The sequence below is a fragment of the Eumetopias jubatus genome, unplaced genomic scaffold, assembly GCF_037043125.1.
Source record: "Eumetopias jubatus isolate StellerSeaLion01/CBP00866 unplaced genomic scaffold, mEumJub1_p1.0 scaffold_12, whole genome shotgun sequence".
In the NCBI taxonomy this organism is placed as follows: Eukaryota; Metazoa; Chordata; class Mammalia; order Carnivora; family Otariidae; genus Eumetopias; species Eumetopias jubatus.
Genome location: NW_028274818.1, coordinates 85200721 through 85212766, shown reverse-complemented (window position 1 = coordinate 85212766; position 12046 = coordinate 85200721). Strand labels below are relative to the sequence as shown.

General features: G+C 42.5%; 1 protein-coding gene across 1 annotated transcript; it reads left to right on the top strand.

Moving 5' to 3' along the window:
* Positions 1–11064: 11064 nt before the first annotated feature.
* On the top strand, positions 11065–11795 carry LOC114203189 (TATA box-binding protein-associated factor RNA polymerase I subunit D-like). Its single transcript, XM_088017065.1, has one exon. It carries the CDS (start codon positions 11097–11099, stop codon positions 11793–11795), a length of 699 nt encoding a protein of 232 aa, XP_087873191.1. The 5' UTR covers positions 11065–11096.
* The last annotated feature ends 251 nt before the right edge of the window (positions 11796–12046 follow it).

The window sequence follows — 12046 nt, the reverse complement described above, 5'->3', positions numbered from 1 at the left end:
GTACCAGAACGTCACTGTTGCCATAAAGTTGTTCGTTCATACTCTATAAAGATTGATGTTTCTGCTGGATTTCTGAAGGTTCTGAACTGGGTGACAGAATGTGGTGGATATTTGGGAACTTTAACTTGGTTCCTTTGGGGATTCTCGGCTGCCTGATTTTGTGGGCCCCGGTGAGAAAAAGTGAAGATGGGACCGAGATCAGCAGAGTGGCTGCCTTGGCCTTCAGCCTGAGCCAGACTCTATGTGGGGAATTCAGGATTGACCAGGATCCACCCTAGCAGGATCCCTGTCACTACGCCTCTGCCTCTGAGTCACCACTCTGCCTGCACTTTGCATCTCCCTGAACGTCGTCACAGGATCCTGTGGATTTACCCGTGTTCGTGATTTCTCAGTCCGAATGGCAGCTCTCCGTGGGGCCTATTTACAGCCTCAGCTTTGTTATCTGTGAAAGGGGAGCATATTGGTTTCTGAGGTCATTAGAAGAATAGGAGTTGAAGTACATAAAGAATCTGCAGGGGCCCCTGGATGGCTCACTGGGTTAAGCATCGGACTCTTGATTTATGCTCAGGTCATGATCGCAAGGTTCTGAGATCAAGCTCCACGTCAGGCTCGGCGTTGAGTGTGGAGCCAACCTATGAGTTTCTCTCTCCCTCCACCCTCCCCGTTTGCACACAACTTTGTCCTTTCTCTGTCTCTGTCTCTCTGTTGGAAAAAAAGAAAAAGAATATGTAAAATATCTGGGCTGTTGGCCACTCCCCCTTCTCACTGTTTAAATGAAAATAGCTCCATGCAGATGAGCATGAAAAGATGTTCATTTCAGTCCACATCATTACACTGAGAGTATAACACCTCACGCCAGAGGTTGCCAATCCTCATTTCAAAAAATAAGGCAAAGACCCCTTTTTATTTTCTATTAAATTTTAGGTCCTAGCTATGAATGAAGTAAAAGATCATTACAAGAAAAAATACATTCAGAGATTTATATCTGAGAGGTGAAGACAATTATTTTCTATTACATATAGACTCATGGAGGCAGCCACACACTCAGGTGTTCACTCAAGGCCTCAGATAGAGTATAGGAAGCCAATGCATTTAGGAAATCATCAGGTCACAGTGTACTAACCCAAATCTATTTGCCTTACAGGACAGGACATTTGTAATTTGAAGACCTCCCTGAGCAATTACAACCAGGCTGTGTGTGTATATATTTAGAAAATTGTCAGATCAGCCTTATGTCCTGAATGTTGTCCCTGCCCATCCTGTCCCCTGTGCTCTGTCTCTCCTGGTATCCCCCAAATAAAACTTTCACAGTTCTGTCTCTGTGTCAGCGTCTGCCTTCAGGAGGCCCTACACTCACTCCCGATCGAGTGCACAGTGTGAAGCCCGTACACACAGAGAACAAACTGGCAGCAATGGTGGTGATGGAGGATAGTAGCAAGATTCCCCTTTGTGGTATCTTTCCTGCAGGGGGCGTAAGAAATCCTTCTGGGGAGGCGGAGACATCTTGTATTTAGGTCTGTTGGTTGTTTTATTAACTCAGGTGATAGATACTCTTGAGCACATGGCACCTGCTAGTTTAGGGGTGTGTGTCGATCAGCAGGACAGGTTTCTGTCCCCAGGCAGCGGTCTCTTGTGATGGTGAGGAATGAATGAAGCATCCCTAGTGACCCTGGGAGACCGGTGAGGAGGCCCTGCATTAATCCAGATTTTGTGCACTGGTTTCAACTTACCAGGTGCCCCCCAACACCAGGTGGGCTCTGAGGGGGTGCTGATGGTGGCGGTTTTCTTCTTAAGACCCATGATGCCCATAATCCTCCCACAGTTTCCTTGTTGAGGGATGGACAGGGCAGAGGCCAATGACAGGAGACCCATTCCTCCCTCACCACACAGGAGGAGTTCGGTGTATGCCTCTGTTGCTTTTTAGGTCGTTTACTCCAATCCATTCTGCACCAGAGCTCCTGGATCTTGCAAAGCCCTCCTACTTCCCAGGTTGTGGAAGCAGCCATCCTCCGGTAGCTTTGGGGCCATGGCTTGGCCACTAAGGTGTCCAGGTTTTTCTGTCCAGGAGTGGCTGGTAACTGCACTGCTGCAGTCATGGTCAGCCTGAACAGCCTTTCTAAATGAGATTGTCATGCCCTGTGAGCAGGGCCTGGGCCAAATGCTGGCAGCAGAGAGGGGCAGACAGTAGAGGAAGTTTCCTGTGGTCTTGGACAGGGATGCCAAGAGCAGAAGGCCTGAGGGCCTGGGGAGAGATAGGGAAAGAGACTGTCAGGGAGAGAGACACTGAATGAGTGGTGGGGGGATTGGGTAAGTCCTAGAAATTGAGAGGAACAAAGAGAGAGATCGGGTTGAGAGAAGCAGAGACCAAGAGGAATTTCAAGGATGAAAAGAGGTTGCTGGTCTAGGTGTTAGTGGTGGACCATGGACCAGGTTGGAGGAGGTCGATATAGGTGATTCGAATATTGGGACCATTGAAGGTGGGAAAGCAGGTGATCAGATTTCCCTGAAACCAAAGCTCCAACCTCGCTAGGGCTGAGCTTTGTAGAGGCCATTTCACTTGGGAAGATGGGCACACCTCCTTTTGCATGGGGTGGTGGGGACAAGCCTCAGGATCTGTCATGGAGAGAGAGGGCTTGGCTGGACCTGAGCATGCTCTGTCTCTCCAGCTGAGGAGCCATGGCTTTGAGCATTGTAGGGATTCCCAGGGCGGCCAGCAGAGGGCACCTGCGCACCTCCAACCCAGAGGGGGAAGTGTCTCTGCCTGTGCTGATCCAGGGCATCTCAGAGCAGGAAGGACTTCTGTAGCAGCCAAATGATCCAGCCCCACTGTGGCTGCCCCAGGATAGAGCGCCAGAGCTGCGGTTCCAGTAGGTTCTGCTGCCGCCCTGTGGGAGACCCTGGGGGCTTTGCAGCAACTTGGTGCCTCCTGAGGTGCTACTGAGCAAAGCTGCTTTCTTGGGTGAGTGTTGAGGAGGGGGCTCTGGGCGGCTTCCCCAGGACATGCTGGTAGGTGAGCAGCACAGTCGCTTGCATTTGGGGGGCTGTTCCGCTGGTTCATTCCTCCTTTTCCCTGAGGGTATTTGAACAAGATCTGTTTTACTCAGGGATCCGTGGATTGAGGGGTCCTGCGACGTCACATCAGAGATACTGTGGTTGGGTTGTTACAGATGCAGGCTTGTTTCTGGGGAGAAATCCTGACTGCAATTCAGAGAAATGGGAGCTACATTCAGTTGGAACACGAATACAGGAACTGGTGTCAGAACCTTCTAGAAGGAGCAGCTGAGATCCCACTTTCTGAGTTCTGCTGGAGCCAGAGCCCCAGGTAAAAGCACAGAGTGTCCTCCACTTAAACATGCTTTTATTAATTTTCAATCGTTATTTTTTCCCGACAATGTTACAGTAGTTGGAAATGACTGAAAACTTGACCGGTACTTGATGTCCTAAAACTTCCATTATTTTACTGTTAAATTTACACCTGAAACATGATTTGTTATAATTATCCTTTCCTGTCTTCATTGGAAGGAAACTCATCCATAATACCTTTCAAATGTACTCTTTATCTCATCTCATTTCCTTTCTTTCTTCTTCTTCTACTTCTTCTTCCTTTTTTTTTTTTTTTAAGATTTTATGCCAGCCCCACTGGGGTGGGTCGGGACATGGCAGAGGGAGAAGGTGATTCAACCCTGAGCAGGGAGCCCGGCATGGGACTCGATCTCGGGACCCTGGGATCAAGACCTGAGACAGACGCTTAAGGAACTGAGTCACCCAGGTGCCCCAGCTTATCTCTTTTCAACTGAGATTTGCCATGTTTTCTAATTTCTCATGAACCCTAACAATCTTCAATAGTTTTAAATTGGTTGCAGTTTACTAAAGCTCATTCACAGGATCCCACTGTGACTTCTTCTGTTCAAAGTGTCAAGACGACTTCTAAAAATATGGAAGATTATACAAACTCAGCAAAATTTGTGAATCACTGTTTGAAGAAAAAGCATGATGGTATTTTTTTAAGATATTAAAATAGATGCTTACATCCACTGGTTCATGCACTTCCAACTTTTTTCTTTTATTTTCCTTTGTTGCTTACTTCTATTTCAGATATTATATTCCTGTATCGTCCTGAGTTTTACATTCCTCACGTGTACTTTCAAGGATACTTTCCATCATTTCTCAGAAAGAAAACAGACATTTTGATAAGCATGCAGCTTTGTATAATTTCAAGATTTGTTGTTTAGGTTTTTAGAAACTTTTCGCGCCCATTTGAAAATATCATCCCACCTTGACAAGTTACATAAAAAGTGTAATCTCCTTGTATCAGTATGATTTCATTTAATTATACTGTGTTTCTTCATTTGATATTTTATATTTATGTCTAAAACTTGAGAATATCTCAGATCAACAAGGAAATAAAGACTTTAAATGACAAACTGGACCAAATGGACTTCACAGACATATTCAGAACATTCCATCCCAAAGCAACGGAATACACATTCTTCTCTAGTGCCCATGGAACATTCTCCAGAATTGATCACATCCTAGGTCACAAATCAGGTCTCAATCAGTACCAAAAGATTGGGATCATTCCCTGCATATTTTCAGACCACAATGCTTTGAAACTAGAACTCAACCACAAGAGGAAAGTCGGAAAGAACTCAAATACATGGAGGCTAAAGAGCATCCTACTAAAGAATGAATGGGTCAACCAGGAAATTAAAGAAGAATTAAACAAATTCATGGAAACCAATGAAAATGAAAACACAACTGTTCAAAATCTTTGGGATACAGCAAAGGCAGTCCTGAGAGGAAAGTATATAGCAATACAAGCCTCTCTCAAGAAACAAGAAAGGTCTCAAATACACAACCTAACCCTACACCTAAAGGAGCTGGAGAAAGAACAGCAAATAAAGCCTAAACCCAGCAGGAGAAGAGAAATCATAAAGATCAGAGCAGAAATCAATGAACTAGAAACCAAAAGAACAGTAGAACACATCAACGAAACTAGGAGCTGGTTCTTTGAAAGAATTAACAAGATTGATAAACCCCTGGCCAGACTGATCAAAAAGAAAAGAGAAATGACCCAAATCAACAAAATCATGAATGAAAGAGGAGAGATCACAACCAACACCAAAGAAATACAAACAATGATAAGAACATATTATGAGCAACTCTATGCCAGCAAATTAGATAACCTGGAAGAAATGGGTGCATTCCTAGAGATGTATCAACTACCAAAATTGAACCAGGAAGAAATAGAAAACCTGAACAGACCTATAACCACTAAGGAAATTGAAATAGTCATCAAAAATCTCCCAAGAAACAAAACCCGAGGGCCAGATGGCTTCCCAGGGGAATTCTATCAGACATTTCAAGAAGAATTAATACCTATTCTCCTGAAACTGTTCCAAAAAATAGAAATGGAAGGGAAACTTCCAAACTCATTTTATGAGGCCAGCATTACCTTGATCCCAAAACCAGACAAAGACCCCATCAAAAAAGAGAATTACAGACCAATATCCTTGATGAACATGGATGCAAAAATTCTCACCAAAATACTAGCCAATAGGATCCAACAGTACATTAAAAGGATTATTCACCATGACCAAGTGGGATTTATTCCTGGGCTGCAAGGCTGGTTCAACATCTGCAAATCAATCAACGTGATACAATACATTAACAAAAGAAAGAACAAGAATCATAGGATCCTCTCAATAGATGCAGAAAAAGCATTTGACAAAGTACAACATCCTTTCTTGATCAAAACTCTTCAGAGTATAGGGATAGAGGGTACATACCTCAATATCATAAAAGCCATCTATGAAAAACCTACAGCGAATATCATTCTCAATGGGGAAAGGCTGAGAGCCTTTCCCCTAAGGTCAGGAACGCAGCAGGGATGTCCACTCTCACCACTGCTATTCAACATAGTATTAGAAGTCCTAGCCACAGCAATCAGACAACAAAAAGAAATAAAGGCATCCAAATCGGCAAAGAGGAAGTCAAACTCTCACTCTTTGCAGATGATATGATACTGTATGTGGAAAACCCAAAAGACTCCACCCCAAAACCGCTAGAACTCATACAGGAATTCAGTCAAGTAGCAGGATATAAAATCAATGCACAGAAATCAGTGGCATTCCTATACACCAACAACAAGACAGAAGAGAGACAAATCAAGGAGTCGATCCCATTTACAATTGCACCCAAAACCATTAGATACCTAGGAATAAATCTAACCAAAGAGGCAAAGGATCTGTACTCAGAAAACTGTAAAATACTCATGAAAGAAATTGAAGAAGACACAAAGAAATGGAAAAACGTTCCATGCTCATGGATTGGGAGAATCAACATTGTGAAGATGTCAACGCTACCTAGAGCAATCTACACATTCAATGCAATCGCCATCAAAATACCATCCACTTTTTTCAAAGAAATGGAACAAATAATCCTAAAATTTGTATGGAACCAGAAGAGACCCAGAATAGCCAGAGGAATACTGAAAAAGAAAAGCAAAGCTGGCGGCATCACAATTCCGGACTTCCAGCTCTATTACAAAGCTGTCATCATAAAGACTGTATGGTACTGGCACAAAAACAGACACATAGATCAATGGAACAGAATCGAGAGCCCAGAAATGGACCCTCAACTCTATGGTCAACTTATTTTTGACAAAGCAGGAAAGAATGTCCAATGGCAAAAAGACAGTCTCTTCAACAAATGGTGTTGGGAAAATTGGACAGCCACATGCAGAAGAATGAAACTGGACCATTTCCTTACACCACACACAAAAATAGACTCCAAATGGTTGAAAGACCTAAACGTGAGACAGGAGTCCATCCAAATCCTAAAGGAGAACACAGGTAGCAACCTTTTCGACCTTAGCCGCAGCAACTGCTTCCTAGAAACATCGCCAAAGGCACGGGAAGCCAGCGCAAAAATGAACTATTGGGATTTCATCAAGATAAAAAGCTTTTGCACAGCAAAAGAAACAGTCCACAAAACCAAAAGACAACCGACAGAATGGGAGAAAATATTTGCAAATGAAATATCAGATAAAGGGCTAGTATCCAAAATCTATAAAGAACTTATCAAACTCAACACCCAAAGAACAAATAATCCAATCAAGAAATGGGCAGAAGACATGAACAGACATTTCTCTAAAGAAGACATCCAAATGGCCTACAGACACATGAAAAAGTGCTCAACATCGCTCGGCATCAGGGAAATCCAAATCAAAACCTCAATGAGATACCACCTCACACCCGTCAGAATGGCTAAAATTAACAAGTCAGGGAACGACAGATGTTGGCGGGGATGTGGAGAAAGGGGAACCCTCCTACACTGTTGGTGGGAATGCAAGCTGGTGCAACCACTCTGGAAAACAGTATGGAGGTTCCTCAAACACTTGAAATTAGAGCTACCGTTCGATCCAGCAATTGCACTACTGGGTATTTACCACAAAGATACAAATGTAGGGACCCGAAGGGGTATGTGTACCCCAATGTTTATAGCAGCAATGTCCACAATAGCCAAACTGTGGAAAGAGCCAAGATGCCCATCGACAGATGAATGGATAAAGAAGATGTGGTATAAATACACAATAGAATATTATGCAGCCATCAAAAGGAATGAGATCTTGCCATTTGCAACGATGTGGATGGAACTGGAGGGTGTTATGCTGAGTGAAATAAGTCAATCAGAGAAAGACATGTATCACATGACCTCACTGATATGAGGAATTCTTAATCTCAGGAAACAAACTGAGTGTTACTGGGATGGTTGGGCGTGGGAGGGATGGGGTGGTTGGGTGATAGACATTGGGGAGGGTATGTGCTATGGTGAGTGCTGTGAATTGTGCAAGACTGTTGAATCACAGATCTGTACTTCTGAAACAAATAACGCAACATATTTTAAGAAAAAAGAAAAAGAAGAAGATAACAGGAGAGGAAGAAAAGGGGAGCATGTCAGAGGGGGAGACGAACCATGAGAGATGATGGACTCTGAAAAAGAAACTGAGGGTTCTAGAGGGGAGGGGGTGGGGGGATGGGTTAGCCTGGTGATGGGTATTGAGGAGGGCACGTTCTGCATGGAGCACTGGGTGTTATGAACAAACAATGAATCATGGAACACTGCATCAAAAACTAATGATGTAATATATGGTGATTAACATAACAATAAAAAATTTTAAAAAATGCAAAAAAAAAAACTTGAGAATATCTCATAAGTTCACTGAATGTGGAAAAAGTATGAAATTTGGAAGGTTTGCATTTTTGAACTCATAAATGCAGAGATTTGCCTGTTAAATTAAGGCTATTTGCTGAGCAAGATGCAAGTGACATAACCGTTTTGGGGGACGAAATAATGTCTTCTATTCTTTTACAAACATGCTACAGTTGTTTCATTATCCTATATCTTGATATGAGCAATTATTTTTTCTTTTCAATTTTTTATTTAAATTCTACTTAATTAACATTTATGGTATGGATATGAGCAATCTTATGACAGTATCTTTTTATAATTTATTAATTTAAGAAACTAAACATATCATTTTTTTTCTCCATGATAAGAAAAATCTATAGGAGTATCATCATTTCTTATGACACAATTCTTTGTTTTTAAGATACTATGTAATAATTTGTGAGAGGAAGAAAGATCATGAATGGAAGGGGAGAGGCAGAGTGTGAAGATGAGTCCCTGCTGATCAGGGAGCCCGATGCCGGGCTCGATCCCAGGACCCTGAGAAATGACCTGAGCCGAAGGCAGCTGCTTAACCCACTGAGAAACCCGGGTGCCCCTTTATGACGTTATTCTTAATATGACATCTCTTATAATTGAAGCTTTTCCTCATTGATGGGCTACATCTGTTTTACCACCAATAACCAAAAGAAGCATTTTCTCTGAATATTCTTTTTTTTAATTATTTTAAATTATTTTTTTATTTTAATTCAATTATCCAAAGGAATAGCCATCAATTAAACTAAGGATTAGCCATCATTAGTTTCAGAGGTAGAGTTCAGTTATTCTTCAGTTGCATATACCACCCAGTGCTCATCCCATCATGTGCCCTCCTTAATACCTATCACCCAGTTACCCCATCCCCCTCACCCACCTCCCCTCCCGCAACCTTCAGTTTGTTTCCTATGGTTAAGAGTCACTTATGGTTTGTCTCCCTCTTTGTTTTCATCTTTTTTTAAATTTTGTATTGTTATGTTAATCACCATATATTACATCATTAGTTTTACATGTAGTGTTCCATGATTCACTGTTTGTGCATAACACCCAGTACTCCACGCAGAATGTGCCCTCTTTAATACCCATCACCATGCTAACCCATCCCCCCACCCCCCTCCCCTCTAGAACCCTCAGTTTGTTTTTCAGAGTCCATCATCTCTCATGGTTCGTCTCCCCCTCCGACTTACTCCCCTTCATTCTTCCCCTCCTGCTATCTTCTTCTTTTCTTTTTTCTTAACATATGTTGCATTAATTGTTTCAGAAGTACAGATCTGTGATTCAACAGTCTTGCACAATTCACAGTGCTCACCATAGCACATATACTCCCCAATGCCTATCATCCAGCCACCCCATCCCTCCCACCCCCCACCACTCCAGCAGCACTCAGTTTCTTTCCTGAGATTACGAATTCCTCATATGAGTGATTCATATGATACATGTCTTTCTCTGATTGATTTATGTCACTCAGCATAACACCCCCTGTTCCTTCCACATCGTTGCAAATGGCAAGATCTCATTCCTTTGGATGCCTGCATAATATTCCATTGTGTATATAGACCACCTCTTCTTTATCCATTCATCTGTCGATGGACATCTTGGCTCTTTCCACAGTTTGGCTATTGTGGACATTGCTGCTATAAACATCGGGGTGCACGTACCCCTTCGGATCCCTACATTTGTATCTTTGTGGTAAATACCCAGTAGAGCAATGGCTGGATCGTCTGGTAGCTCTATTTTCAAGTGTTTGTGGAACCTCCATACTGTTTTCCAGAGTGGTTGCACCAGCTTGCATTCCCACCAACAGTGTAGGAGGGTTCCCCTTTCTCCGCATCCCCGCCAACATCTGTCATTTCCTGACTTGATAATTTTAGCCATTCTGACTGGGGTGAGATGGTATCTCATTGAGGTTTTGATTTGGATTTCCCGGATGCCGAGAGATGTTGAGCACTTTCTCATGTTTCTGTTGGCCATTTCGATGTCTTCTTTGGATAAATGTCTGTTCATGGTTTACACTACACATTTGATTGCCACTGACCCTGAGCCACCACTGTGGTTCTGTGCTGCAGGTGTTGAAGGCATTTATTGTCCTGCCATGGAATTCGTCTCTCATGTCAGGGACCAGCTCATGGAGGAGCTGCAGCGGCATGTGAAGTCAGTGACAGCCACACATAAGTACCCCAGGAAGGTGAGAGAGGGCAGAGGGATGGGATTTGGTCCCCTTCAGTGCGCCGTGAGCTCTGCTGCCCCAAATCTCGTAGGGTGGCTTGGGTGGAGCTTATGTAGCCCATGGAGTGAGCATTTTTCTCTACTGAAGAAGCATTCAACTTAGGCATTTGGGGGGATCCAATTCAATCAACTGGAACATCTATCCTGTGTCAGAAAACGAAAAGGGATACGTGGCTCACAAGTCAACCTACAGAAAAAAATCAGATAAGTGTCTAGAAATATCCAGAAAGTCTATTTGTAATCTTTCTTTTCTTTTTTAAAACATACATTTATTTATTTTTGAGAGGGAGAGAGTGAGAGGAGAAGGATAAACTGAGAGGGAGAGAGCAAACCTCAGGTAAGACTCTCTATGGAGCCTGGACCCTAACGCAGGGCTTGATCTCATGACCCTGAGATCAACTTGAACCAAAATCAAGAGTCGGATGCTTAAGTCACCCAGGCGCCCCTGAAGGCTATTTGTCATCTTTCGATATTTGAAAAAGAAAAGCCATCAGGGAAATTCAAATCAAAACTCCATTAACTTTCCTTGCGTGAAGTTGTGGAGAAAAACTACATCACGTTTACCGAATTGTCAGAACTCTTAAGCAAATAACAAGTGGCGAATAAAACAATTTGGAGAAGGACTTGGGAGCTATGTAACTGGAATGAATTTTAACTCTATAATGACATCTAATTCAGCTGTGGAAATTGAAAATGAGAGTGATAACTCTTCTGGTAGCAGCTTATTTAAAACTCAGTGTGTCCCTTACTCACCTAAACAGGGGCAAAGAAACCCTACTAGAAAGTTTGTTCATTCACCTGAAGATGTTCAGGCAAGGGATTCATCTAGTGACTCATCTTTTGAACCAAGACCATTGACTTTAAAAGCTATTTTTGAAAGATTCAAAAAAAAGAAATGTAAAAAGAGGAAATATAAACCAACAGGAAGACCAAGGGGAAGACCAAAAGGGAGAAAAAACACTAGACGTTCCCAAATAAATAAGAAACAAGTTCAAGATAAAGGATCTGGGTTCCCATTTTTAGAATCTGAGAATGCAAGAAAACCATTACCTTGGAGAAAAATTTTAACCTTTGAGCAAGCAGTGGCAAGAGGATTTTTCAACTACCTTGAAAAACTGAAGTATGAATACTACCTCAAGGAATCCTTGAAACAAATGAATGTTGGTGAAGATTTAGAAAAAGAAGATTTTGACAGTCGTAGATACAAATACTTGGATGATGATGGTTCTCTCTCTCCTATTGAAGAATCAGAAACAGAGGAGGCTGCAACAAATCTTGAACATAATGATGAATGTGATACCAAATTGGTGGCTTTTCACTTGAACACAATGTCTGGACTTTAAAGGTGTTGGCATATCCCAACAATCTGTACAGTTCTAGGGTGTGATGGCTTAGGGGTGAATAGGATTTGAACTCATATTTAGAGGGCAGTTTGAAATTGAGAACGAGGCAGATCCAGGCTCAGACCCTAACGGGCCCCGGAGTAAAGACATTGGATCCCAAAGATTACAGGTGGGGAGTTTTTGAAGTATGTCCGTATTCAAGTGGAGATCGAAGAAGCTCAACCGAAAGAACTCTGGACTGACAGTGACAA

Bases quoted from the DNA above. Each gene is read 5' to 3' on its own strand.
- LOC114203189 (XM_088017065.1), top strand. From the start codon at position 11,097: ATGAATTTTAACTCTATAATGACATCTAATTCAGCTGTGGAAATTGAA.